Raw genomic sequence first — 25967 nt, forward strand, 5'->3', positions numbered from 1 at the left:
GCAGAGCTGGACCCAGTGCTGCGAACTGACAGTGGGTCACCTTGGGCCAGATTTTTAAAACCTTTCTGGGCCTCGGTTTTCTTATGTATAAAGTGGGGCCGATGGCGTATCAGGGCGGTCACGCGTAGTGAGTGTGGAGCTGAGGTTGGCTAGTCTGATGTCATCCCTGCTCTCACTCTGGGGGAGGAGACAGTGTGAATGTGGTGGGAGGAGGGCATACTGAAGGCCGGCAGGGCATAGGAGTGTTACCAGCTTGCCCTGGTGTTTGGTGGGTTGGGCCTTCTGCACTGGGTCCTGAGGGATGCATAGGAGTTTGTCTGGGAGAGGTCAGTGTCTGTATGCTCGGACTGGTGTGTAAGCTTTGTCTGGTCAGGGGCCACCCCAGAGCAGAGCTCCTTGCCTCTGGGTAGAGGGGACAGCTGGAGCTCCAGGAGCTTGGAGCGGTTGTTGCTGCTGTGTGGGAAGCAGGGCTGGAGGGCAGGGTGGGAGAGTGGTAACCAGATGGACATGGCCTCAGTGCCTGAAAGAATGATGTGCCTTTCACCCAATGCAGAGAGCTGTAGAGGGGCAGTTTTGGGGGTGATCGGGACTTTGGTGTGGGATGCGTTCTGACCCCCCAGGAGAGGTCTGGTGGGCAGTGGCCGTGTGGGGCTGGAGGGCAGGGGAGAGGTCAGGGCTGAATGTGCGGCTGGGATGTGCAGCGGGGGAGGCAGGAATGCCTGGCAGCGGGAGGAGGTCACCCCTCCGGCCCCACAGAGGGCAGAGGTAGAAGCAGGCCAGGGCCCCGGCCCGGTCAGTGGGATCCTTGCAGGCTGTGCCCATAGGGTGGTGGAGCTGGGCTTTGGAGGCAAGACCCCCCCTCACCTTCCCTTTTCATTTCTCGGTGCTGCTTTTTGTGGTGGGGACTGCTGGCCTGGGGCTCCCGTGGATGGTTCCCACTGTGCCCCTGGCCCCCGGCTCTTGGATGGTCTGTGGGAAGATGTTTTTGGCAGCCGATGGAAGAGGTTCCTTCCACCTCCGGCCCCCTGCTGCAGCTGGGGGACAGCCGGGGGTGGCGTGTCCTAGATCGCCAGCCTGGAGACTGGGCCCCCCCGCCGCCTGCGCCCGGAACGCTCCTCCCTGGGCACCTGCCTGGTGCACGCTGGGAGGCACCTCAGGCACGGGAGGCTGGTCCTGGGCTCCTGCCGCCTGCTCCCTGTGCCCAGGGAGCCAGGCAGTGCGGAGCACGTGACCTGGCCGAGCAGTCTGGTCGTGGGTCCCAGCTCAGTGTCCGCACCTACCAATCTGGCTCATAGTAGCTCTGGGGTGCCTGAGGATCGCGGGAGGTAGGGAACGGCCTGGATGTGCAGGGCCTCTCTGGGCCTCCCTCCTCGGGCTGGAAGGGTGGGCCGGTATGCAGGCATGGCCCTCGGCCTGGAAGCCCCCACCGCCAGGCGTTTGATTCCTGCCGACTTTTTCTGGCTGCAGTGGGATGGAATTTACGAAGAGAACATGCCGCAGCCTTCAGACGGCCGCCTCGCATCAGGGCGCGGTCTGAGTCCTCCCAGCCGCGGGCCCGTGGGCAGCTCTGCTTCCAGGCTGACTGGCGCCCGCACCCAGGGACTAGGGATGCCTGGGCCCTCTGACCAGTCCCGGGGTCACGGCACAAGGTCACGTCTCCCAGTGCCTTTGGCGGCTGTAGCTCTTGGGGGAGGCGTGCTCCCCGCGAGCGCAGCCTGCAGCCCGAGCCTGAGACTTATCCGCCTGCGGGCAGTTACTGTGTCTCCCGCACTGGGCAGCAGGGCCGGCGGATGGGAGCGGGGAGGGGCCGGCTCCAGAGCCCACGCTGGCCCTGGACGCAGCTGATAAGCCGCAGAGCTCATTATCAGAGGGGCCGCCAGTGCCCCTCACCCCTTCGGCCAGCACTTCAGTCCAGCCCCAAGCCGGGCCCCGTGCTGTGTCCAGCCCTGTGGGCGGGGGGGGGGGGGCAGGCAGATCATGGCCTTGGGGGAGTGATCAGGCCTTGTGGCGGGGTGTCTCAGGGACCCCAGAGTGCGGAGCTGGCCTGCCCTGGGCCTGGGCCTCTCTGCCCTGCTGACTCTTCACCTCTTGGTGTCCCATTCTCTCACACCCCGCCTCCCCTCAGTTTCACAGAACTAGGGGACTGTAGTCACCAGGTCACTGTTGTCCCTCTGGCGGCCTGGACTCATGCTTGGTGCCTGGCAGCCCCCACCAGCCTGAACCCGGGGCTGCGAACTGCGATCCGGGCCAGCGGCCCTGTGCCTGTGGCAGGTGGGCTGCTGGAGTCTCTGACCTCAGGCTTGGCCCCAGGACCTGGAGGTCAGGGGGCCCAGAGTCTCCCTCTTGTCCTCGGCTCCCAGCCACGGGGACCCCCACCTCATGCTTTCTGGCAGGCTCTGAGGGTCTGTCAGCTGGAGGGTGCTGGGCAGAAAGGACCAGGACTGGGTGGTGGGCACGTGGCCCACTGCTCCTGTGTTTTCCCCTGCCCCCACCCTCGGGGCCCCGTCCTCCCCAGACTCTCCTCGGGGGCTTGGAGCCAGACGCACACCGGGCAAGGGACCTGGCAGCCTCACTCCTGTCTGGAGCCAGAGTGCACTGTATGAGTGTGTGAGAGAGCGTGTGAGCCTGTGTGAGCCTGTGAATGTGAGTGTTTGTGAGTATGTGTGAGCACGTGAGCCTGTGTGAGCGTGTGTGCCTGGGAATGTGTGAGTGTGCAAGCCTGTGTGAGCATGTGTGCCTGGGCATGTGTGAGCCTGTGTGAGCGTGCAAGCCTTTGGGAGTGTATGTGCCTGGGCCTGTGTGAGCCTGTGTGAGTGTATGCGAGTGTGCAAGCCTGTGTGAGCCTGTGTGAGTGTGTGTGTGTGTGTGTGAGCGTGCGAGCCTGTGGGAGTGTACGTGCCTGGGCATGTGTGAGCCTGTGTGAGTGTGTGTGAGCGTGTGAGCCAGTGTATGTGTGAGTGTGTGTGAGCCTGTGAGCCTGTGTGAGCGTGCAAGCCTGGGTGTGTGTATGCACGTGTGTTCTGTATGCCCTGGCCAGCACAGTCATGTCCAGGTTGCAGATGGGCCTGCTGTCTTGTGGGCTGGCTCCCTCAGTGAGGGCCGAGCTGACCATGCAGGTGTGTGTGTGTGCGGGGGTGGGGGGACCATGCAGATGGGTGTGTGCGGGGGGGGTGGGACCGTGCAGGTGAGTATGTGTGCGGTGGGGACCGTGCAGATGGGTGTGTGCGCAGGGGGGACCGTGCAGATGGGTGTGTGCACAGACAGGCCTGGACAGGTCTGGGCCAGGCAGTGCTAAGGAAAGCAGCAGGGGCTGGCGGGCAGGTGAGTTACATGAGGAACTGAGGTTTTCTTGTGAGGGCCAGGGGATGGAGAAGGCTGGGAGCCGATGTGTGTTCTAGGAAGACAGCCGGCTGTCATGGGGAGGGTGGTTTGTGGCCGACTGGTGCCGGGTCAGACCGGTTATGTCATCCCCAGACTTCCCTGGCCAACCCCTATAGCCCACTCCAGTTCCCTGGGGAGGGGCCGTGAGCGTCAGATCCAGGGGTGGCCTGCGAAGGCTCCTGGGGTGACAGGGCACTCTGCTGTAGCACATGGGGGCTGCTGGGGCCCACCCACAACACACGCCCACTGCTCCAGGCCCAGGCTGAGTGCTGACCCAGCAGGTGCCTTACTGAACGGGGCCAGAAGTGGAGGGTCCTCATGCTGCAGAGGGTAGGGAGGGGATGGCACGCATGCTTGGGCCCATGTGGACCTTCCTTGCCCTTGGTCTGGGTGTCTCAGCTCCAGGATCAGCTCACTCTCTTCTGCACAATTCTACACCCTGGAGAATGAGCCAGACCTGAAGCCAGGGTCAGTCATGCACACTTTAGTATGAATGAGCCTAGTGCTAATCCTGGACAGGCCCAACAGGAAAGGATAGGAAGGAAGGCTTCCTCTGATTGTTCCATGAGGAAGTTCAGGTCTGATTGCCTCACAGAGAGCTGGGGCCAGCCGGGAGCCAGATCCTGTCTCTCGCTGTAGTCCGGTGCTTTTATTTTCTGACTTCCCATCTTGGGTGGCAGAGTGAGCATACGGATGGGGCACTGGCAGAGGGGAACGTGCCCGGAGGGGAACCTGGCAGACAGGCATGTGGGGGCACCAGAAGCCTTGTGTGGGCTGAGGGGTTGCACCCCTCCCTCCCTCCCTCTGTACCCAGGAGGTGGGTTTGTACCCCATCGATGGGGGAGGGGCTCAGCTCCTTGCCCAGGGTCACCTGGCTGGTTGGCGGCAGAGCTGGGATTCGACCCAGGTCCTTGGGATTCCTCTTTGAGGCTCCGCTGTGTAGTTGAGGTCTTGGTGGCAGCTGGGGGGGGGGACATTCCTCATCTGGGAGGGGCCCGGGGCGAGCCCGCCTTGGGGCGTTAGATGCCTTGTTTCCTACACAAACAACCAGGGCTGGCTGGAGCAATTTTATTTTTATTTCCTATTTTTACTTCCCCGTTGGCTCTTTTTAGCAACTCTGGGTCAGATAGGCCCCCGCCCTCCAGTCTCCACCCGGCTTCCTGGCCCAGGCCTGGGGCCTCAGAGAAGATGAGTATATGTGACTCCAGGGAGGACCCGGCAGCTTGGCTTGCACTCACTTGGCGACGGGGAGCTCACTCCCTCACCAGATAGTTCTGCAGTGGCCTCTTTTCATCCTCTGGGACCAGCCGGGGGGGCGGGGTGTTGGTAGTGGGTGTGTCTTGGTGCATGACTCCGTTTCCTCACACCGCTCCCTGGTTCTCAGCTGGAGGCTGAGGCTTGGGGTGGCATGGCAGAGGAGAAAGGGTGACTGGTAGAGGCGTAGGTGCTGGGTGGGGTGGGCCGTGGCCATGCACGTAGATAAATATGCAGTGTTCCTGCCTTGGACCTGGCTGGACAGGGTGTGTCGAGGGCAGGGCTGGACTTGGCCTTGTTTAGACCATGGCCACCAAGGGCCCTGGGCCAAGCCCCTGAGAGACTGGCTCTGCTGTGGGGTCAGCAAAGCCCACCCCCAGGGCGGGAGTCATTGGAGTGGCTGGCCAGCTGGGGTCTTCCCGATGGGTGCTGCTGGCTGTGGGGCATGTGGAGACCCCAGGTTGGGGGAGACTCCCTAAGGGCTCATGGCCCAGCCCGGGGTGAGGGGTCTTGGGGACCTGGTCTGCCTGTGTGAGCACAGCTAGGCAGCGTGCCGGCATCTGGTCCTGAACTGTGAAAGCAGGCTGGAGAAAGCACCAGACCCCCGGTACTCCTGGGCTCTAGTGGGGTTGGGGTGCCGGATGAGCTCACCGCAGTCTGCCAGGTCCCCGGTGTGGCCTCTGCCAAACCGAGGCAATCCATGTACAGACGAGGCCTGGGCTCAGAGAGGCCAGGCAGATCTTCAAGGTCACACAGCTTGGGGTATGGGGTGGCTGATGCTACACCCTCTCCCTGTCTTTCATGGACGGGGAAACTGAGTCACTGAAAGCCAGAATACTGTTGCCAAGGCCCCACAGGTGGCAACGTGGGACTTTGCCCTGTGCTGCCCTTTCCAGGCCTTCAGTGGAAAGGGGCGGGGCAGAACAGGGTCGGGGGGAGCCTGTAGCGAGGGGGGCAGGGTTTATTCAGGACCCGCCGTGGGCCCTGCACAGGGTGGGGGGCTGCAGTGTCCGGATGGAAGGCCTGGATGGCTTGGATGTCAGGGAGCTGCTTGCCTTGATGGGGCCATGGGATACAGATGGGCCCACCCTGCCAATACTTACGGCGCATGCTGTGTGCCGGATGGCCAACGACCGGAGCGTGGACGGGTGGGTCTGGATGCGGGCTCAGCGGGTCGGGAGGGCTGCCAGGGTGACTGAGGACAGATGAAGGACGCAGACTTGGTGAGGGGGTCTGGGCCTGGCCTGCCCCACTCCGCGCTGGCGAGGCCCACTTTGTGTCTGTCTGTCATTGGCGGTAATGGCAGGTGCCAAGCAGCCATTGATCCTGAACCCATGCTGCCGAGCCCCACTGGTACCTGGGACCCTCTGCCATCCTGGAGGTGCTGGGTGGGCTTCCCAGGTACAGCCTGCAGGACCCCGTTTCCTGCAGGGCAGCAGATGTGGTCTCCCGGGCTGACATGGGCAGCCCTGGCAGCGCTCAGGTCTGTCTGGTGAGGATGGGGGCTTCTGGCCCTAGGACGTGGTGGACAGCACTGGGGGACGAACCCGCCCGGCCTCCCTCCTGGCTCTTCCGGCCCTGGCTGGCCCAGGTGAGCAGGGCAGGCAGCCGTAGTCCCCTGCCAGAGTCCTGCGGTGGGAGTGAGGCGGTTGGCGCATGTGTGCACGTGTGGGCACCGGGATTGTTGGTAATCCCTTGATTACAGGCCAGGAAACCGAATCCCGCAGCCGAGGTGGGTGGGGGGCCACCTCCTCCCTGGAGAGGCCCAGAGCTTACGGGATTTGTCCCCGCCCCTTGGGAGGTGGCGTATGTGGGCAGGGGGCATCTGGCCGGTGGGGCTGCCTTGTTAGCACAGGGTGGAGGGGCTCCTCTTTGTAGCCGAGGAAGCCACGTGTGGGTTGGGTGGCTCTGGGGTGCTGGGGCAGCTGGACTCACAGTCAGGCCTTCACAGCTGTGTGGCCTGGGCCAGCGTCTCCCTCTCGGAGCCCACACTTTGTTTTCTGTGAAGTGGGGTGATGACACTTGCTCTTTGGTGGGTGTGAAGGTGAACCCAAGTAGGGCCAGACCTTCAGTTCTGGCCTGGGAGCAGGGAGGAGTGGTGGCTTGGGGCCCCTCTGAACCTCAGTGTCTTCATCTGCCCAGTGGGGAGAGGAGTTTCTTGCTCTGGTGCTAGGACATGGGGAAGATTGCCCGTCAGCGCCCAGTGGCGCCTGGAAGGTGGGGAGTACTCAGTGCTGGGCTGGGCAGTGTGGAGAGGATATGAGAGTTCTGCTCTCCTGGGAGGGGTGGCTTCGGGGCAGCTGGCTCCAGAACCATCCTGGGGACCAGGAATCCAGGGTCAGGAAGTGGGACCTGTTGCCAGGTGTGGCCTTGGCGTGGACTGGGGGGTTGCGTGGACTGGGGGGTTACGTTTCCTGTCTGGTCCCCGCGGGCCTCTCCCTGGGTTGGGTAGGGATGGGTGTCTGGGTGGGTGGGCTCTATCTGGGAGGGATCCCTGGGTCTCAGGGACCAGCCCCCAACTTGAGTGAGCGAACACTGAGCCCTGGAGTAGAATGACTCTGGGTTCCCCTTCTTCCTTCAAGCAAAGAGGATCTTTCGTAACTGTGGGAAAGAGCATTTCTCCCAGAAGGCGGTGGGGGCGGGGGCTTGGTCAGCAGATATGACGTCCCCCCGCCCTCTTGCTCTCTGCCCTCCTGCCTGCAATGTCCTCCGGCCCTTTGCCAGCCCTCTTGGCCCCAGCAGGGTGGGGTGGGCATGCCCAAGCAGCTCTCATCCCAGACCTGGCAGTCTCCCGTGGGGGTCCCCACGGGCAGAGTGGGGCCTCCAGACGATCCTGGCGTTCCTGGCGTGCCCTGTGTGTTCCCATCTCTGAGCCTGCGTGTGGACGGTGCCCTCTGCCTGGTGCACCCTCCTCGCCGCTGCTCTTCCATCCCTGCAGCCTGATTCCACTGGGCCTCTGTCCCCTTGAAGCTGGTCCCCAGGCCTGAGCTGGGTGTCCCTGTCCTCTGAGGGTCCCTTCCACCCCCATCTGCTCCATACCCCAGGAGGGGATTGGGACAAACACAGACAAGTCCACTTTCACATGCCTGGGCCCTCTTTTCCCCAGCTCCAAGGGGGTCCCTTCCAGCGCTGGGGAGTGAGGGTGGTGTGGCTTATGGTCCTGGGAGGGGCTGCTGCGGTGGCAGGGGGCCAGGAGCTGGCTCACTCTGCCAGGATCTGGCTGGTATGCAGTAGGCGCTTGGCAGGGCTTGGGGCCAGCGGACTTGGCTTCCTGCCCATGCTGCTGCAAGGGTCTGTGATTCGGGTCCCACCCCTGTGTTCCTGACTCAGCAGCCACAGGGTGGGGGAAACCAGAGGTTTCTCCACAAAACCCCAACCCTGGGCATCTGCCACAGGGCCCAGATTTCTCTCCAAGGTGGGAAGTAGAGCCTTGCTTCCTGCCCCTGGGTTCCCAGCAGGACCTTGGGGATGGGGCTCGATCCAGGGCTCTGGGCTCAGCCTGGGGGTGTCTCCCCATCCCCTACCCCAGACTGCACTCCCCCAGTGCACCGCCTTCTGTAGCTCCCCAGTGCCTCCTGGCTTGGCTTTCCTTCTGCCCCCCTGCCCCTCCTGCCACTACACGGGACACCCCCCAGTTCTCAGGAGCCGGGCTGACTTCTGCCTCTGGTTCCCATCCACGCTGCTTATTCACCTGCCAGCTTCCTGCTCTGTCCACACTTCACATTTGCGGCCTCCACCAAGGGCTCTCCTGGCTTGGGTCCCCACCACCCCTTGGCGGCAGTGCCTGGTGTCCCATCGCCCTTGCGGCGGTGGCAGGACGGGGTTCGGAGCCTCGCTCCGTGTCACTGTGGGCCTGACAGTTGGGTGTGGTCGTGGAAGGGAGCACTGAAGCCCTCCGGCAGGGGCCAGCCCTCTGGGGGCTGGGGGCTGCCTGGCGGGGTGTCAGGGCTGGCACTCACAGGGCCTTTGCTCGAGCTCCTTGGATAGGCGCCTCCAGCCCTCTGAGGCTCCGGCTGCCCTAGTGCAGAGGGCCTGTGGAGGAGATGGAAGGGGCTGCACCCCAGAGGCCGTCAGGGAGCACCTGGTAGGGGGCGGTTTGGGGCAAGGGCCTCAGTTTCCACACGGTCAGGTGGGGAGACCAGCCCCCACTGGGTGTCTCGGGGCGATGTCTGCACTGCCTGAGGCCGCCCCTGCTTCCTGGGGGCGGAGGTGCTGGGGAGGGGGTTGAAAGTTTGGGTCGAACGCAGAGATGGGGTTTCGCGTCCCCTTGGCTGCAAGCGGTGGGCGCATGTGGTGGGCTTGTGGCCCTCCGGGGCCAGCGTGCAGGCAGCTGGGCCGGGGTGTGGAGCCTGGGGTCGAGAAGCTTCTGTTGGGTCTGGGTGGCCTCGGGACAGCAGGGACCACCACCATGCGCTGGGGTCTGGGGGGTACACGTTGTTGTCACTCGGACCTTGTGTTCTTGGCCCGGTCCCTCCTGCCGGGTCTCAGTTCAGCGTCTAATGTGCCCCCCCCCCAACCAGGTGCCAGCTGCCTGCTTGAACCCTAAAGGTATTTGTGAAACACGAGCTAAAAAAGGTGCTTCCCCAGGGGGTGGGGGGAGCGCGAGGACAGAGAGAACAATTGAAGCTGAAATTAATTCTGCCGCGCGGTTTTCCTCTTGCCCCCCCACTCACCGTGGATGCATAATGCATGACCAGGGAAAGTGAAAAGTAATTAGAGTCTCGACTCACCCGCTTCATTCATGACTAAATCTGGGTCAGCTCCTGGCACAGATAAGCGCATGTGGGTGCCGCGCGGTGGGACAACGGCAGTGCTACTGCACCCGCATTGAGTGCTGTGCCCAGATGCCCCCCCCACAGGAAGCCCTCCTACATGCCCCCCCCCCACCTTGGGAGGCTCTTTCCCATGCCTGAGGCCCAGTGTCTTCTGTGTCTGATGTTGTCTTTTCCCCACCTTCCCTGTAGGGACCATGTTGGGGGCTGGCAGCAGCTTTTGGGGTGGGGCACGTGGGGGCATGGGTGACAGCCCAGTGGGATCTGCTGTCAGGGACCACTGTTTGCAGCACTCACTTGTTCCAGAACGCTCGACCCCGATCGTGCTGTCCTTTTTAGATCTCTCCCACGCTGGCATGGTCCTTGGGGTGAAGTCCCAACTCTGGCCCTGGCACTGGTCCCTGCAGGGGAGGTGGACCAGCTGTGCCAATCTGCTTCCTGTTGCTAGAATGTTCCCAGCCCTCTCCCTGCTCATAGCCTTTGCACGTGCTGTGCCTCTTGAATGCTCTTCCTCATATCGCCCCGTGGCCCCCGTTTTCTTCCTTCTGATCTCACTTGGGTGTCACCCTCATGGACCCACTAACTGCTGGTGGCCTCTCCCCCACGGTCACCCTCGGCTACCTCAGCCTGCTTGTTTTCCTCTGAGGGTTTGTTGCTGGGGCTCCTGTCTGCCCCCTGACTGGGGTGTGAGCTCTGGGACTGTGGGTGCCCCAGGGACTGCTGGCATCCTCATGTCTTCAGCACAGGGGGTGCAGGAAGAATGTGGCTGAGCCCCCACTTCTGGGGTCTGAGGCTGCCCGTGCCCTCTGTCTCCTCCCATTGATAACCTTGCAGAGACAGTAGGGTACCCTTAGGGAGGGGTGAGGAAAGGTGCTGCCTCTTGGGGACGGTCCTTGCAGCATGGCTGGACTCTGCATAGTGAGAGCTCTTGGGGGGCCCTGGGTGCTTGGGGCAGTGTCTGGGTAGGGGGGCGACAGTGGGGGTTCTGGCCAAGGCTCCACCACCTTCTGACTCTTCTCATCTTACAGGAAGGGAAAACAGGTCTGAGGGCAGCTGTTCTTCCTGACTCAAGGCCGCTGGGGAAGGTTGGGGGGTTATTGGGCTAGACCTGGTCCTTGGGGGAGGATCCTAGGCCTTGGTGGGAGGGCCCCTCTGGCCCTGAGGGTGGACCCTTGGGGGAGGGCCCTGGGTGGTCACTATGGAGGTGACAGGCAGAGGTGAGGTGGGAGCCGAGAAATCACCCTTGGACAGATGGCACGGGCAGCTGGGGGCAGAGCCTGGCAGATAAAGGGTTACAGATCGAGGGAAGTCATAATGTTTCTAATTTTCCCTTGTGATTTAATAAAAATGTAAATCTTGGGCTGGAGGACAACCTACCTCACCACGGTGTTGACCGAGATTAATCGCGGGCTCCTGGTGGTCAGCCTGCCTTTGTCTCCGCGCGCCTGAGCCTGGTGCCTCCGTCGGCTGGATAGCGTGGGGCAGACGCGGCGCCCTCCGCCTGGCCGGATGGGGAGCTGGAATGCGGGGGGCCGCCGCCGCAGAGGTGTCAGGGTGTCTGCTGAGGAGGAAGGCCCGGGAGGAGGCTCCCCTCTGACTCCTGCACCCCCATCTCTGGAGGAGCTCAGGGGCTAGGCTTGGATGACCTGGCGCCTGCGGTGACCATGGTCAAGTCCCGGGTACGTGGGGCTGACGTTTGAGGTGAGGTAGCAGGCAGAGCCTTGGAGGAAGAGCGTTCCTGGCTGAGGGGCGGCGTGTGCAAAGGCCCTGACTCGGGAGTGACCTCGGCCTGCGAGGGTCTGGCCACGAGGTGGGGGCAGGAGTCGGGGCCGGCAGGAGGAAAAGCCAGGTGGGCTGCAGCTGGGCTGGGGTTGCGGGGCCTGTCCTGACAGCCGTGGGAAGCCCTTATGGGGCTCAGTGAGGAGCATGGCCTCTGGTGGCGTCTGGGAGACCCTGGTCACGGGTGAGAACGGTCCAGAAGCCGTGAGGAGGTGGGGGCGTGCTGGTGGACCTGGGCGTAGTCAGAGCCACAAGCGACAGGCCAGGCTGGGGTTCCAGGAGCTCGGGCTGCCTGGGACGTTTGGGCCTGGGGGGTCGTGCTGTTTGTGGGGTGTGGCAGGGGCAGAGTCCAGAGTTCTGGGTGGGCGGTTAGGATGGCGGGGCGGCACAGGGCTGCGTGGAGACTGGACTGATGTCCGGGCTTGAGGGAGAAGCTTGGGTCTCTGGGGTCGATGGTCAGAGCGCGGAATGTTCTAGGGGCAGCATTTTGTCAGCTGACGGGGGCTTGAGGGTGAGGACAGTGGCTTTTGCTGGTGTGGTGAGCACAGGGCCCGAGGGGCATGGGGATGCGGCAGTAGCTCGAGGAGGGCGAGGGTGGCAGGGCTGCCCTCGGAGCTCGGGACTGTCGGGGGGCACCCTGCTGCAGGTTGGTGCGGGTCACGGCTGGCGGAGCCGCACGCAATGGATCCAGGTTCAGCCGAGTTCAGAGGCCGTGGGGACTCTTTCTCAGATGGTCACCTCCCTTCCTGAGAGAGGTCACTCCCACGTATGAGACCCATACCCGGCCCTAGGGTCCGCTGTGAGGGATGCCTCCTGGGATGCTAGACACGGAGGGAGGCAGCTGGGCCCTGGGGGGTTCACGGGCCCGAGTGAGAGTGGCGCTGTCCCCTGACGCCAGCTTGGCCACGTGCGAGGGCAGCGACGCTGTCTCACCACGGAGAGAGGCTCCGGCAAGGGCATAGGCACGGTGGAGACTCAGTGAAGGGAGGCCTGGTGCGGAGGCGGGGGTGCCGGGCCGTGCCCCGCTGCCCTGGCAGAGACCCGCAGTGCCTCTGGGCTCACGGTTGGCGGTGGGGTGTGGGGTGTCCCTGAGCACCGCCCCTGCCTCACGAGCACCCTTGTGGAGGCTTTGCCGGGAGGGGGGATGTGTGGCCAGAGCTGCAGCCCCCAGCGTCCTGCCCCAGCCGGGCCTGAAGCTACCGCCCCGTACGCCGGTGACTTGGGGCCTTTCTCCCCCCGCCGGCCCGGCTTGTGCTCGGTCGCCTGTGCGCCGTTGGTGGTCCTGCTGAGGCCAGCTCTGGGCAGGGGGCACCTTGGCCTGGGCTCAGGGCGTGGCCAGGTTTGGTGCAAGGGGAGCAGTAGGGTGTGGACAGGGCCTCCGGCGGGCTCTGGAGGAGGGGACTGGTGTCTGGGAGCCAGTGAAGGAAAGCAGGCTGCTTGGGCGGGCTGTGTGTGGGTGGACCTCAGTGGGTGGGCTGGGACCTGCCCCTGCGGCCAGGGGGGTGCCAGTGTGCTGGTGAGGTTCAAAGGTTCTGTGGAACTGAGCGAGCTGTGCCCCTGGGGGCAAAGTCCCTGCCCCTGGTGGCGGTGACCAGAGGGATGGGGCTGGGGGCAGGGGTCTCTCAGCCCCTAACGCCCTTCATGTGCCGGGAGTATGCGTGGATCGACGCTGGCGTCTGGTGGGCATGGGTGGGTCAGGGCCAGCAACGTCAGGAGAGCGCGAGCTGGGTCAGATCTCTTGGGCCCACCATCTGGGCTCACGGGGTTGGGGGTCTGTCGTTCTGTCCAGGGCTGCACCCTGGGATTTGAGTGTGTATTTGGCTCCAGTAGACCCCAGAATTACAGCTGCATGGCCATGAATCCCTGGGGCCGAGCCCGTGGGTATCGCCCACTGGGGAAGGCCGCTCCCAGGGGGGGCTGTGGAGGGGGCAGGGGGGCGGGCAGACTGCCCGTGACGCAGCTGCGTGGATAGTGCACGCCATCGCTTTCTGCCCTCAGCCCTCCCCTCTCCTTCCGGCCAGGCCTGCCTGGAGGTCCCTGGCCCTGCTGAGCCCCCTTCGCCATGCCCTGGACCCTCATTCACCCCTCTGTGCAGAGCATGCGCAGGCCTGGGGTCAGGACGAGCAGGCTCTGGGCCGGGCGGGCTTCTCGGCCCAAAGATACCGGGAGGCGTCCTGCCTGCCACGCGCTTTGATTGAACAACCTGTCCGGGGCGACTGGGCAGCTGGTCAGTGTCAGGCTCGCACGGCAGGACGCGCGGAAGCCGCCCAGTGCTCCGCGGGGAGGGAGCGAGGCGGTGAGGGAGGGGACGGGCCACGGGGGGTCCCCGGGGACTGGTGCTGCGGAGCAGAGCGCTAAGCCCAGCTCCGGCCTCGGAGCCCCTGGCCCCACTTGCAGCTGGGGCTCCAAGGGGCCCTCTGCGCCTTTGCCCCTCAGTTCCCTCGTGTGTAAAGGAGGGTGCAGGTCGGTGTGGACAGTGCGCGGGCGGCTGGAGGCTCCCTGGGGCTGCCTGCAAAGAGACTCGTGCTTTCTCGGAGGCCTGTAGTTTCTGCCCTGCAGTGGGCACCTGGCGATGGCACCGGAAGGATGGTGCCCGTGGCCCTGGCTCACTGCATACCTGTGTGGGAAGTGGAAGGCACCTGCAGGCTGGGGAGCCCTGCTCTCGGTGCCCAGCCTGGCTGAGGCCGGGGCCTTGCTCCGCCTGTCCTTCCCCTCCTTCTCCTCGGGCGGGAGTCTCCTGGCCACCCTCGGGGGCTGCTCCTTTGGGATGGTTTTCTTCTCTGTTCAGAGGCGGAGGTGGGAGGGAGGTGGGCCAGGCGTCCTGGCCCCGCTCTCACTGCACGTGGGGACACTTTCCAGGGAACTGGGGGTCCTGGGCCCCTGCTGGCAGTTGAAGCACCTCCCCTCCCCGGCTCTGCGTCCTCGTCTGGACCTCCGCTGGCATCAGCACCTCCGGCTGTGGCTCCGTGACAGGCCGAGGGTGCGCGTGCCAGAGGCCAGGTGTCACATGCCTTTCTCACCTGGCCACGCTCCAATTCTTTGGGGTGGGTGGGCAGAGCTTCTCCTCTCCTGGTCAGTGTCCCCTCCTGGGACACAGGGGCAGCCCACTCAGCCTTCAAGAGAAGCCTTTGTAGCCTTGAGTGTGACTGCCCACGTGCGAGGCAGTCCTGGCCTTAGGGGCCGGGCGCCCAGACATTTTGCTCAAGAAACGTGGTGCTGGGGACAGGGCTGGTCCTTCTGGAGGGTTGGACCAGCATTGGAGGTCCTGCCGTGACAGGACTGGGGCCAGGGGGTCATGGCTGTTGACCTTGGGCCCCAGCATCCTTCTGCCGGGACTCACCCACTGGAGGCCCCCTGACCAGCAGCAGGGTTCCCGAGGCACCCAGAGCAGGGACACAGGGAAGGGAGGAGCCCGTGGCCCCGGGGACATGCAGGGTGCTGGCTGTGGGGCAGGCAGGTGTCCGGCCCCTGCTCCGTGGGCTCTGCTCCTCCAGACTGCCCTGACTTTGTCAACCCAAACTCGTGTCCTCCTGGCTCGGGGAGGCCCTGGAGAGGGTAGGGATTCTACACCTCAGGAAACGTGACCCCCTCCCCGGCTTGTGAATATTTCATCAACGATTAAAAATTGAAGCTGAACTGTCCGCTGCTCGGGGAGGGCAGAGGGGGGGCGCTGCTTCCGTGTCAGGCCTGTTTGAGCATTCTTCTTGGTGACGGAGCCATGTCAATTAGAAATGGCATTGCAGTTTAAAAATGCTGTTCTGTGGCCTTCTTTAATTAAGGCCGAGACGTAATCACCCATCAGCTGCCGTGAATGAATTTTTGACCATCAGAATGAGAGGTGAACGGGGCACAGCACGGTCAGAGTGGGTGTGCAGGGGGCCTCGGAGACATTGGTGGGGGCCACGCAGAGGCTGTGGCCGGGCCTGGGGGTTGCAGTGGGCATGTGAGTTGGTGTGGGCGCTCTGGTCGTGCATATGTGTAGGGTTGGGTGGGGGAGCCTGGTCTCTGTGCGCGTGTGCGTGTGTGCGCGCCCCCCCCCCTCCCCCCGTGCGGGGCTGGGCGGGGCCCGGATGGCTGAGGTCTGGCTTCCCGCTCATCAGGAGACCTGCCGTGCTTGCCGTCCCTGGTACCTGGGGAGCTGGAGCCCTGAGGTCACACAGGCAGCTTGGGGCTCGCCAGGGCCCCAGGAGTGGTGTGTGAAGGATAGGCAGGTCTTGGGTGCAGCAGGGGGACAGTGTTCTGGGCCCTGGGGCGGAGGAAAACAGGGCCCTTTCCCAGGGCTGCACAGGTGGGTGGTTGGATGGCTGGCAAGACAAGACGGGCAGGCCAGCTGACACCGGGCTTCCAGGCCTGTGGGAGCCTGGGCTGGGATGGACAGTGTCACTCCAGGTGGGCGTGTGGGGATCCCTGGCGGGCGCACTGGGTCAGAAGGACAGGGTGGTGGTGGCATCCGGCCAGGCCTGGTGGCTGCTTGCCAGGGCCCTCCAGGGTCTGAGAGGCCACATCAGGGCCCCTGGGTGCATCACAGGCACCAGGGAGGGTGCAGGGGCCCTGCTCTGGGCCCCTAGGCAGGCAGCGCAGGGCTTGGCAGTGCTGCCCTGCCCCTCCCAGCCTCGCTCCTGCCCAGCAGCGGGCAGAAGTGGCCACTCGCCAGGCAGCAGACTGCCCAAGGCTGAGTGTCTGGACCACCCAGCCTCCAGCCACTCTCCTGCTGGGCCTCTCTTGTTTTCCTTTGGCGGATCGGAGCTGATCCCGGCTGCTGGCGGGTGCTGAGCAGCTGCTTGGCAGGCTGGCTGGACTCGGGGCGTCCCTTCCCCCAGGCGCAGGTGCCGCGGAGTTGGCTGGGGGGCCAGTGTGCAGCGCCAGCACGGGGGGCGGCTCCGCGCTCTGTTCTTGCTGTCCCCGTGCCTGTCCCGCAGGGGCGCAGAGAGGGTCCTGCTCGCTGTTGGGTACAGTCAGCTGCGAGAGCAGGGGTGCTCCACTCCCTTTGGGGATGCTGAGGTGAGGCCTCAGCTGGCCTCTCTGGGGTGGGGGGAGCTGAGGGCTGAGTCTCCCGAGGTGGGGGCCCATATGTTCTCTCTCCGCATCTTCCTTGGGCGTGTGGCTGTGGTCTGCAGTGCCGTCTTCTCCCTGCTTTTTTGTCTCTCGTTGGAGACTCCACCGCGCTCCCTGCACGGGCATCACTGGGCAGTGTCCACCTGGCTGGACCCTGCGGCCGTGGGTGGCCGAGTGCGGTGCTTCTGGCCATGTTGTGCGGGCTGGGAGGGGCAGGCCCGTAGCTGGGGGTCCTGGGGGCCGGGGACCCACTGAACTGGCTCAGCTGGGGAGGAGGTGGGCTCGTTTTCTTCATGGGGTAGAGGGCTTCTGGAGGCGTGTTCTCAAATTTCCCCCGAAGGTGGAGTTTCTGGCGGCCCTTTGTGGGGGACCCCGGAGTCTGGTGGCCCGGGCTATGCGCCTGCACACGTGCCTGTGTGTGCATACATCTGTCTGCGTGCAGGTGTGCTCACACCTGTGCACGTTGGGCTGGTCTCCCTCCAGGCATTCCTGGCTTTAAGCAGAGCTTCACTGGCTTTCAAGAGTCCTGACTGCCCAGGGATTCACCATCAGCTTCTTGGAGTCTGTCTGTCCCCGGCGCGCACCGAGCCTTCCTGTCCTCCTCCAGGTGGTGCCTGGCTTACCCCTCCCCTGAGTCAGCGGACAGTCTGTTCAGTCCACCTCTGGGCAGGAGGCTCGGGGTACCCTCTGTGTGGTGATGCCAGGCCTTGGGAAGGGAAGGGGGTGCCTTTGGAACGTGATTCGTTTATAGGGCTGGGTGTACCCTTTTGGGAAGTCAAGCCTCCTGCGATCTGAGTTTCCTGACCTCTGTTGGTCAAGGTGATGTTGGCAAGACCCTGGGACAGCTCGGAACCTATCCCCAAGCCAGGCTGAGGGTGAGTGCAGAGGCTTGGTCTGCGGTTGGGGGAAAGTGTGCCAGAGGCGCTGGTTCAGGTGGGGGCAGGGTGAACGTGAGGTGCTGCCTCAGAGAGCAGTGCTCCCGGGCCCCTGGAGAAAGGGGGCCAGGACTCACACCATGACCGCTCTTGTCCGGGAAGAGACCTCTCCCACCCCTACCCTGGAAGGCAGAGGTGTGTGCAGCCGGCGTTCCTGCTCCAGTTGGCGGAATGGATGGGGCTCAGCGGCGAGGAGTCTGGGCCCCGAGAGTGTGGTGTGCTGTGCTGGCTGGGCGACGTCCGCCAGGGAGGACGGGACAGGAAGACGCACGTGCCGTGTGGGGTGGCCGAGGTCTGCCACCTGCCGCTGCTGCTTCACTTGGACTCCTCCACCCAGAGCTGAACGATGGGGCCTGTTTTTGTCGAAACTTGTGCAGAATTTTGCACCGCGTGTGCCCGGGTTACTCTGCGTGCTCTCTCCATGAGCAGCCTGGTGCAGAAGGCCTGTGGGGTCTGCCGAGTGCTGGGGTGAACGCGTCGACCCCGTTGACTGTAGCCTTGCATCGACCCGGCTGCCGTTCAGGGTCTTGCGCCCGGGCCGCACCCCAGACCAACTAGATCAGCAGCCCTGGGGGCGGTGCCTGGGCGCTGGGGCCTCTCTGCGGCTCCCTGGCGATCCTAATGTGTGATCAGGTGAAGACGCACGGGCTAGGCGCGTGGGGGCCGCATCAGCGGGGGCCCTCCCCCTGGCTCCATGCATGCGCACATGTTCGCGTGTGTTGGGCGTCGCGTGAGGTTTAAGTCTTCAGGAGCTCTGTTGTTGCTTTAAGTCTCAGATCTGGGTCAGACCTCCCTCCTGGGCCCCAGGCCCTCCGTATTCCTCAGGCGGCGCTTATCTGAGTTCTCCATCAGCGGCTTCCCTCCGTAGACCTGTGCACTCAGACTTTCCTTGCCGGCTCCCATGGCCTTGGGTGGCCTCAGGGGCTGAAGGAGGTCTCACTGGGGAGTTTGGCAGCCTGCCCCAGAGTTCTGGGGTGTTTGGACCAGAGGGACCCCCAGAGACTGGCTCTGCTGCTCGCAGGAGGCTGCATGAGTGGGGTCTCCGTTGTAGAAAGGCCCAGGAGACATGATTCCAGGAAGAACGTGCATTCCTCTCTCATCTGCCCAGGTTGGCCTTGGGGTCCGGATGGGGCTGTGGCTGGGCATCCGTGAGCCCTTCTCTGTGTCTGGCTCCCCTTTGCGCACTGGCAGGTCCTCGGGCTTGCGTCTGACTCTTTTCTCCTCCGGCGTCCATCCTCCCCCGGAAGAGGTGTGGGCCCAGGCCCCAGGATCTGTGATGTGGGCTTCCTGGGTTGGTGTGAGCAGCGCTGGGGGGGCCGGGTGGTCTGAGCTCCCCAGCAGGGCCCTGTGGCTGGTCCACCTTGGAGGGGGCAAGAGCCCTTGTCCAGCAGGTCCGGGCCGGCCGGCACTATTAGCCGAACCAGCCCCACCCTCAATGTGGGTCCCAGACGCATCAGGGAACACTCCTGCCCCCACCCCCTCCTAGCCTCAGCCTCCTGGTTTGCCATCGGGAGGGCTGGACTGGTGAGCGGTGCTCAGGGCTCAGCCAGGCCTGGTGGGGGTGACGGTTCCTTGCTTGTCAGTTTCTCAGTGGGGCTTCACTGTCTTGGGTGGGGTTGTGGGGAAGGAGAGTCATGGGCCGAGATTGAGGGGGGCGGTGGAGCCCAAAAGGAGAGATAAGACAGCATGTGTCTGTGGCCAGGGCCCGGTGAGGGCTGCTGAGGGTGGGGGAGGTACCCAGCTTCTGCCCTCTGTGTTCTTCTGCCCGGAAGGCTGCCGGGTCCTGGCAACACCACAGAGACAGGTAGGGACCCAGCCGTCATGCGGCCTGCAGTGCTGCTGGGGACTTTCTCCCAGGGCCCTGGGCTCTGCCTGCCCTGGGCTCTGCATGTCCTGGCATGCTTTGTGGCACCTTGGTCCCAGGGGAGTGGAGGGTTTGAGGCTGGCCTGCTCTCTGGTGTCAGACAAGCCCTGGGTGGGGGAGGCTTGACCATGGCCAGGTTTGGGGACAGCCACCTGCCCTCTGGGATGGCTGCTGGGCCTCGATGTCCCCCCCCCCCAGAGTGGCAGGGCTGTGCTGCCCATGGGGAGCTGGCTGGGAGAGCGTGAACCCTGCTGGGCTTGGTTTCTTCCCTCCCACCCTGGGGGGCTGGGGCAGGCAGGGGTCTTTCTTGGGAAGCGGTCGTGCCCCCAACCGACTTCCCAGCCCCCAACCGTGTGGACTGTGTCAGGCTGTTGTGGGTGACCCCCACAGGGGAGCAGGGGCCCTGGGCAAGTTACTCAGCCAGCCACTCTGAGCCTGGCTTTCCTCCATAGTGAAACCCAGAGAAAAAGTCCTACCTTGGGTTTTTGTAAAGTGGAAAAGAATCGTCTAGCTCACACCCAGAACACACACAGGGCGTGGCAGTCGGGCTGGGCTCATGAGAAAGGTTCCTGATGGATGGCCTGGCCAAGGGGGCTGAGGGATCCCACTGTGCGCGCCCCGCGTACCCGCCACAGAGCCCCGCACGTGAGGGCGGCTGGGCCGACCACCCTCTACCCAGGGAAGGCTGGGGGAGAGTTAGTGCCTCACCCAAGGGCGCGTGTCCCTCTCCCCCTCTCCCCCAGTGAAGGGCCTAAGAGCCCTGGGTGCCAGCCACATGGCGGTGATGATCCTGGTTAGGGGCTCTCGGACTGGGACACCCAGCCGCGGACGGGGAATGGTGGACTCTGTCATCGCGGTCCTGCTGGAAGGACAGGTCACAGTGTGGCTGGTAGCAGGTTTGTTCTGCAGTTGGGAAAGAGCGGCTTTGTCAGGGGGTACGGCCACCCCGCCCCAGCCTCACCCTGCCCCGCGGACGGCTCAGCCCCCACCCTGTGACAGAGGGCGTCTCCCTGGGGCCCTGCTGGCCGGCCTCCTCTCAGCCTGGCACCCAGCAGGCAGGTGGCCCAGAGCCCCAGCGGCCAGGCCCCTGCAGGGTGCCCCCAGGAAGCCTCGGGCCCTGCACAGGGCTGGAGAGCAGTGGAGGCACAGCGAGGGCAGAAACAAAACAAAACAAGAACCCACCCCCAGCCCTCAGCGCACACCCCGTGTCTCCTTATCTGTCCCACAGCCTGTTGCAATCGCTTGCTTGGTGCAGCGGAGAAATGCGATGCAACAGATAGTGTCTGGGCCAGTCCGACGGGTTTGGTTCCTGCCCCAGATGGAGGGGAGAACCTGGCTGGAGGTCACTGCCTAGGAGCGGGCGGCAGCCTCTTGCCTGCTCAGCTGGGCTCCTGGCAGGTCCCAGGAAAGGGGCCTTTGCACCGAGCTGGGTCTGGCCTCGGCCCCGCTCTTGTAGCTGTGATGTCAGGTGCTTCCCTGGAGGGTTGGCGGTGGAGGGTGAAAGAGCTTGCCTGTCTGCTAGGACCATTCACAGCGAGTGCAGACAGGTGAGGCGCAGGCCCGGGGACAGCTGTGTCAGTGGGGAGGGTGGCAGCTTCTGAGGCCCCAGTGACCATCGCCCCCAGCTGTGGCCCTGGCGTCCAGGGGACTGGCTGTGGTGGACATAATCAAGAGCAGATTTTAGGTAGAAAATGCTTTACCTAACCAGAAGTCAGATTTCTGTGAGCCAGAATCTTCTGGAACACAGACATGGGCCAGAAGTAGGCGGAAAGGGCTTCCATCAGCTCAGAGTCTATGTTGTAAGAAACTTGTATGTAAATCATGGTTTCTTAATAAGTTTATCGGTTTTGCCCTGGTGACCTTTGACTTATCTTATCGTAGGACAAGACCTTGGGGACAGTTTGTAGCAAACCCGAGTTTAGCAGGGAGAAGTGACAGCCAAGGAGGAGGCAGAAAATACCAATTGTGACCTGAGCCACCCAGTGGAAAGCTGGGGATGCCTCAGTTGTCCACGGTGCCCCGGGGAGCACGGGGATGTGGCCCGGAAACCGAGCGTGGGTGGCCCTGGGATCTTTCTGACACTCTGGGGCATGGTTGGAATGAGGTGTGATGCTCCTGTGTGTTTTCATGGACAGACCCTGGTTGTCATCTCCTTCACAGCGGTCCCCACGGGAGGCCCTGAGTCGCTGCTGTGAGTACCACCCCAGTGCACTGCCCTGGCCCCCGGCCCCTGGCCCCTGGCCAAGCGTGAGCTCTTTCCCTGGTCAGAGCTGAAATGGTAGGCCCTGCCCAGCAGCCCAGCCTGGGTGTCCTGGCCTCATGAGAATCGTGGCCTAATGAGCCCTGAGCTGGGCAGGAGGCCAGTCAGACTGTCCAGTGGCCACATTCAGGCAGGAGGTAGGTGAGCGTGCAGGGTATAGTTGGGGTGAGGAGCAGGATATGGACAGTTGCAGTCCTGAGAAAAGGCCTCCATTAACTTGGGCTGGGGTGGAGCTTTCAGGAAGGCTTCCTGGAAGAAGCGACAGTCTGCATGTCCAGACAAGGGAACAGCATATGCAGAGGCCCAAAGCTGAGAGAGAAATTCTGGGTTTGTGTGGGGAGATCAAGAGCTGGGGCCAGGCGGGTCTCAAGAGGCCCTGTCTGAGGTCTGGACTGGACCCTGTGGGAACCGTGGGAGCACTGTGTGCGGGAACCAGAAGGTCCAGTTCCAGAGAATTCTCCAGGAATCCAGGAATCTGGCTTTCCAGGCTTCTGTTTGGGTGTGGTTCCAGCAGAGCAGTGCTGCCTCAGGCTGTTCCCCGCCCGGCTCCTGGCCCAGGCTGTCAGCAGGACCGGGCAGGGCGCTCAGCCCTGCCAGAGACAGGCCGTTCCCGGTGCGGGCCTGGGCCAGGGCTGGGGTCTCCGGGAGATGGCAGCGGCCGCCTTGGGAGTGTTGGCAGGTCTGAGCGTGGCCTGCGTGTGAAAGCACGCTGCGCAGGCGGGCGGAGGGCCAGGAGCCCTGCGATTTGCCATGGTGAGCTCAGGGAAGGGTGTGTGTGGGGGGGTCCCAGGAGGGAAGGAAGGAAGAGGTGTCGGTGGTGCCCTTGTGGGCCAAGCCTCCCCCTCACCCCCCGCCACGGCAGAGGGGCCCGTTCAGTTCAGGGAGCATTTATTGAGCACTCCTGGGTATAGAAGCTTGGGGTGAGGCCCAGGAGGAGACCGGGTCTGCAGCTAGAGGGTGGGGGGCTGGGCGGAGGCCAGGCGAGGACCGGGGTGCAGAAATGGCCTTGAAGAGCTGTCCTTGGCTGCCTGGGGTGAGAGCGAGGGGGTGAGTGTGCCTTTTGGGTTGGGCTCTGGGGGTCCCTGCTCCATCCGAGGGTGCCTTAGGGCCAGATTTGAAAGCCACTGATCTCACTGTGTAACTGGGGGAGACTGAGGCCCGGCAGTGGACACCCAAGGGTGTGCGGAGCCTGATAAGGGCGTGCGGGGCTCAGTGGCTTTAACGGGGCTGCCCCGGGGCCTCTTATGTTTTGGAGCATGCCCTGACATAATTATCCGGCAGTAATGAGCCAATTAGTTGCTGTGGTTGCCCCCCCCAACCCCCACCGGGCACTTTACTCTCCTGCCTTCACTTTCCCTCCTCCTGCCTCTACTCTCTCTCTAGTGCTCCTGCCCGGGCATCCGCCCTCCTCCCAGCCCCCCAGCCCCTTATCCTCCTCTCAGGGGACACTGAGCATGGCTTTGTCTGCTGGAGGTGCTGGGCTGCGGGGTGGGACCCTGGAGGAGGTGGCTAACACCCCTTTCCCCATCAGCGGGCCTGGATTGATTTTTCCTGAAGATTGATAAAGATCCCTCACTCACTCTGCTAATAACCCAGTCAAAAACCTAGTAGTCATCTGTGGCCCGCATCCCAGGAGAGGGCAGGGTCCACGTGGTCCTAGGGTCCAGAACCAGCTAGGGTCGAGCCCTGGTGTGAGTAGGTGGCAGGCTGTACCCCCACTCCCACTGGGGTTTGGAAGGTCCCGTGACAGCTTTCGTGCTCGGGCTGCGCCCCAGGCTGCCCTGTCTGTGTCCCTCTTGGGCAGGGCAGCCCGGAAGGGGCTCTGGGTAGGCCTGGCCTGTGAAGGGAAGGAGCTCACATAGCTGAGGCTCCTTGTCACCCCACCGAAGGGCAGGGGAGGGCTCTGGAGCCGCCCGGGGTCCCAGGGCTGGCAAGGGGGCAGGGAGCCAGGCAGGGCAGTGTCGCAGTGACGTCATCCCCAGGGCTGGTTTCCTCTCGGCCCCTCCGAGGAGGCCTTTTCCTGAGGCCTTCCTTTCTCTGTGTCTTGCCTGAGGGCGTCCCAGGGTCCCTGGGCTGGACTGGGAGCTGCTGGGAGCTGCAGGCCTTGCCGACCCGGCCACGGGGTGCTGTGCCGGCGCCTGGCTGCCGCCTGAGCTGTGACACGCTGCACATTCGCTTGTCGCCAGGGGTGGGGGCAGAGCAGGCAGGAAGCAGCTGCTCCTTCCCGCTCCCACCCCTGCTGATCATGGGATCGTGCCCCGTGGGCCTGCACCAGCCCCGGGTTCGAGGGTGGCCCCCCTGAGTCGGCTTCCTTTCCCGAAGGACTGGCGCGGAGACAGTGTGGGCCCCAGGTGCCTCTCCAGATGCTGCCGCTGCGGCTCACAGCGGTGCCCGGGTCTGCCGAAGGCTCTTTAGCAACAGGTCGTGGGCAGGGAAGAGGTGCTTTGGGCCCTGGGCACAGTGTGGGGCCAGGCCTGGGATTGGGGCCACTGAGAGAGGAGTGCTGGCTCGAATCCAGGTCCTGGGGCCCTGTGAGTGGGGGCTGCCCCCAGTAGGGCCACGGCCTGGGACCTCTGCCTGGGCTGGAGGGTAGACACGGGACTGACGGGGGCACACCTCAGGGGGGCTGGGCTCTCAGGAAGTCAGAGCCCCCCAGGACTGCTGTCTGTAGCAGGGAGGGCTGTGGGGAGGGGGTTCCTTCTCTGGTGGCTGTCAGAGTCCCTGCTGAGCCCTGTCTTCCTGGTCTGGGGTCTGGGAGCCCCCTCTGGTGGTCTTGGAATCCAGGAAGCCTGGCAGGGTTTCTGGGGTGCCTCCTGCCAGAGAAGCCCCACACTGTGTCTGGCTGGGCCCACAACTCCCTTTGGTAAGCGCGTCCTCTCCCTGCTTCTGCTCGGCTCTTATCTGATGGGAGAGAGTGGGCCTTTTAGTGTCAGACTTGACTTTCCCACATGCCCTGCCATCTGACTCATCAAATTAATGTAGTAACCATTTTGCTGATTTGTTTATCAGCTAGTGATTCTGGAACTTTCTCTGGGTTAGGCTCCTGGTCCCGGAGCTAGAGGGGAACTTGGAGATCCTGTTTAATGTTCTCATTTCACAGATGGGGAAACTGAGGCCTCCCTCCAGGTGAGTGGCTGCCTCTATGGTGTTCCCATCCCCTCCTGGACACTGCCCTGGGTTCCATGACCAGCTCGAGCTGAGGGTCCACTGTGTGCAGGGGCCTGTTTGAGGACCTGCCCCACTGTCCTGTGTGTCCCACTCTGTCCTTCTCTCCCTGCCCCGTCCAGCCCCAGTCCATCCGATGGGGGGCGGGCAGGTGCGGGTGATACCTTGGGCTGAGGGCACGGAGGTGTTGGGGCTTCTGGGGACCCAACACTTCTTCAGGGACCCCGTGCCCTCAGTGGCAGTGCCATCAACTGTTGGTGACAAGCTTTTTCATGCTGTGATGTGTGTTTCCCAGCTGCCAGGCAAGCGCCTCATGGATCTGATTCAAACCAAAGGGGCTCTGGAGGTTCCTTGTTTGGGAACAGGCCTGTGACTCTCAGGGCTGCCCTCCATCTGCCTAAGTGACCAGGTGGTGGTAGAAAGTGCTGGAACAAGAGCTCAGAGCCTGAGTACCTTGGGTGTCCTCCCGGTCTGACCCGGGTCAGAGATTTCCCCTGCCAGTCTGCAGACTGGGGACAATAGTGTCTGTCCCCTGCAGCGAGCACCCTCGGGAGCCAGGATAGTCCCGCTGCCTTGCTGGGCTGGCGGCTCAGCTCCTGTGGGGACAGCCCCTGCAGTGTGGCCATTGAGCTTGGCCGGCTTCCTGCTGGTGGGAGGAGCTCCAGCTGTGGCCCTCTCCCAGCCTGAGCTCGCCCCTGGCTTGCACCGCCTCTCCTGGCTTTTGTCCCATCTCCCCTGTCGGTCGGCTAGGGAAGGAACATGGTTCGGAAGGGTAAGCTGTGCTTGCCTTCAGTGGGTCCCCATCACTGCTGGGCTAACCCTGCGTCCCTCAGCCCCTGCCCGGCCTGGAGCCTCAGCGCAGGTGCAGGCGTCCCCCAGCCCAGACCACCCCCACAGGGGGCTCCTGCTCCTCTCATGTGTCTCGGGCAGAGGTCTCTGCCTGGGATGCGAACCTCTCCCGGACCCCTTCCCCCAGCTGGGGTCCCCATTGGATGCTCCTGCAGCCCGCAGCATTTCTTCTTTGTGCCTCAAGCTCCATGATTTGGGTGGCTTGTCCCCGCCTGACCGTGAGCTTGGAGAGCGCAGAAGCCGAGCTGGCTTCGTGGCCACCGTGCGCCCAGCAGCCTCCCTGGGGCACACCGGGTGAATGCACTCCGGAGCTCCTGAGCACCTGCCCCGAGCCAGGTGCTGGGCTGGGCATGGATGCATCTGCAGCCAGTTCCTCCGAGGAGGAGAGACGGTGGCGGGGTGGCGGGGGCCGGGCGCTGCTGGAGTGAGACTCAGGGTCTGCCTTGGAGCCGAGCCCACCACCGCTTTTCGTGTGTCCCTTGTCATCTGTGGCTGAGCCAGGCTGGCGGGGCTTCGCTTCACTTCGCTGCACACCTGAGCCCTCGCCCTCCCTCCCTCCCGCACCACTCTCTTCCCATGGAGCTGGTGAAGCGGGTGCCCCTCCCTCCCCCCTTCCCGGGAACTCCTGGGGCTGCTGCAGTGCTCTGCCCAGG

The 25967-nt window shown here is 63.9% G+C and overlaps 1 protein-coding gene across 10 annotated transcripts in view; it reads left to right on the forward strand.

The window, feature by feature from the left end:
• RXRA (retinoid X receptor alpha) overlaps positions 1-25967 on the forward strand; it is a 99824-nt gene that overhangs the window by 11587 nt on the left and 62270 nt on the right. The window contains exon 1 of one of the 10 annotated variants that reach the window (XM_057313823.1): positions 20086-22053. The exons of 8 other annotated variants lie outside the window; for them this stretch is intronic. In XM_057313823.1, coding sequence (XP_057169806.1) covers positions 21480-22053 — 574 coding nt within the window. In that variant the 5' untranslated portion in view covers positions 20086-21479. Of the gene's footprint in view, positions 1-20085; positions 22054-25967 lie in introns of those variants that run through there. One more of the 10 variants, XM_057313824.1, reaches the window with a different exon arrangement.

Source organism: Ursus arctos, unplaced genomic scaffold, assembly GCF_023065955.2.
Source record: "Ursus arctos isolate Adak ecotype North America unplaced genomic scaffold, UrsArc2.0 scaffold_18, whole genome shotgun sequence".
Taxonomy (NCBI): domain Eukaryota; kingdom Metazoa; phylum Chordata; class Mammalia; order Carnivora; family Ursidae; genus Ursus; species Ursus arctos.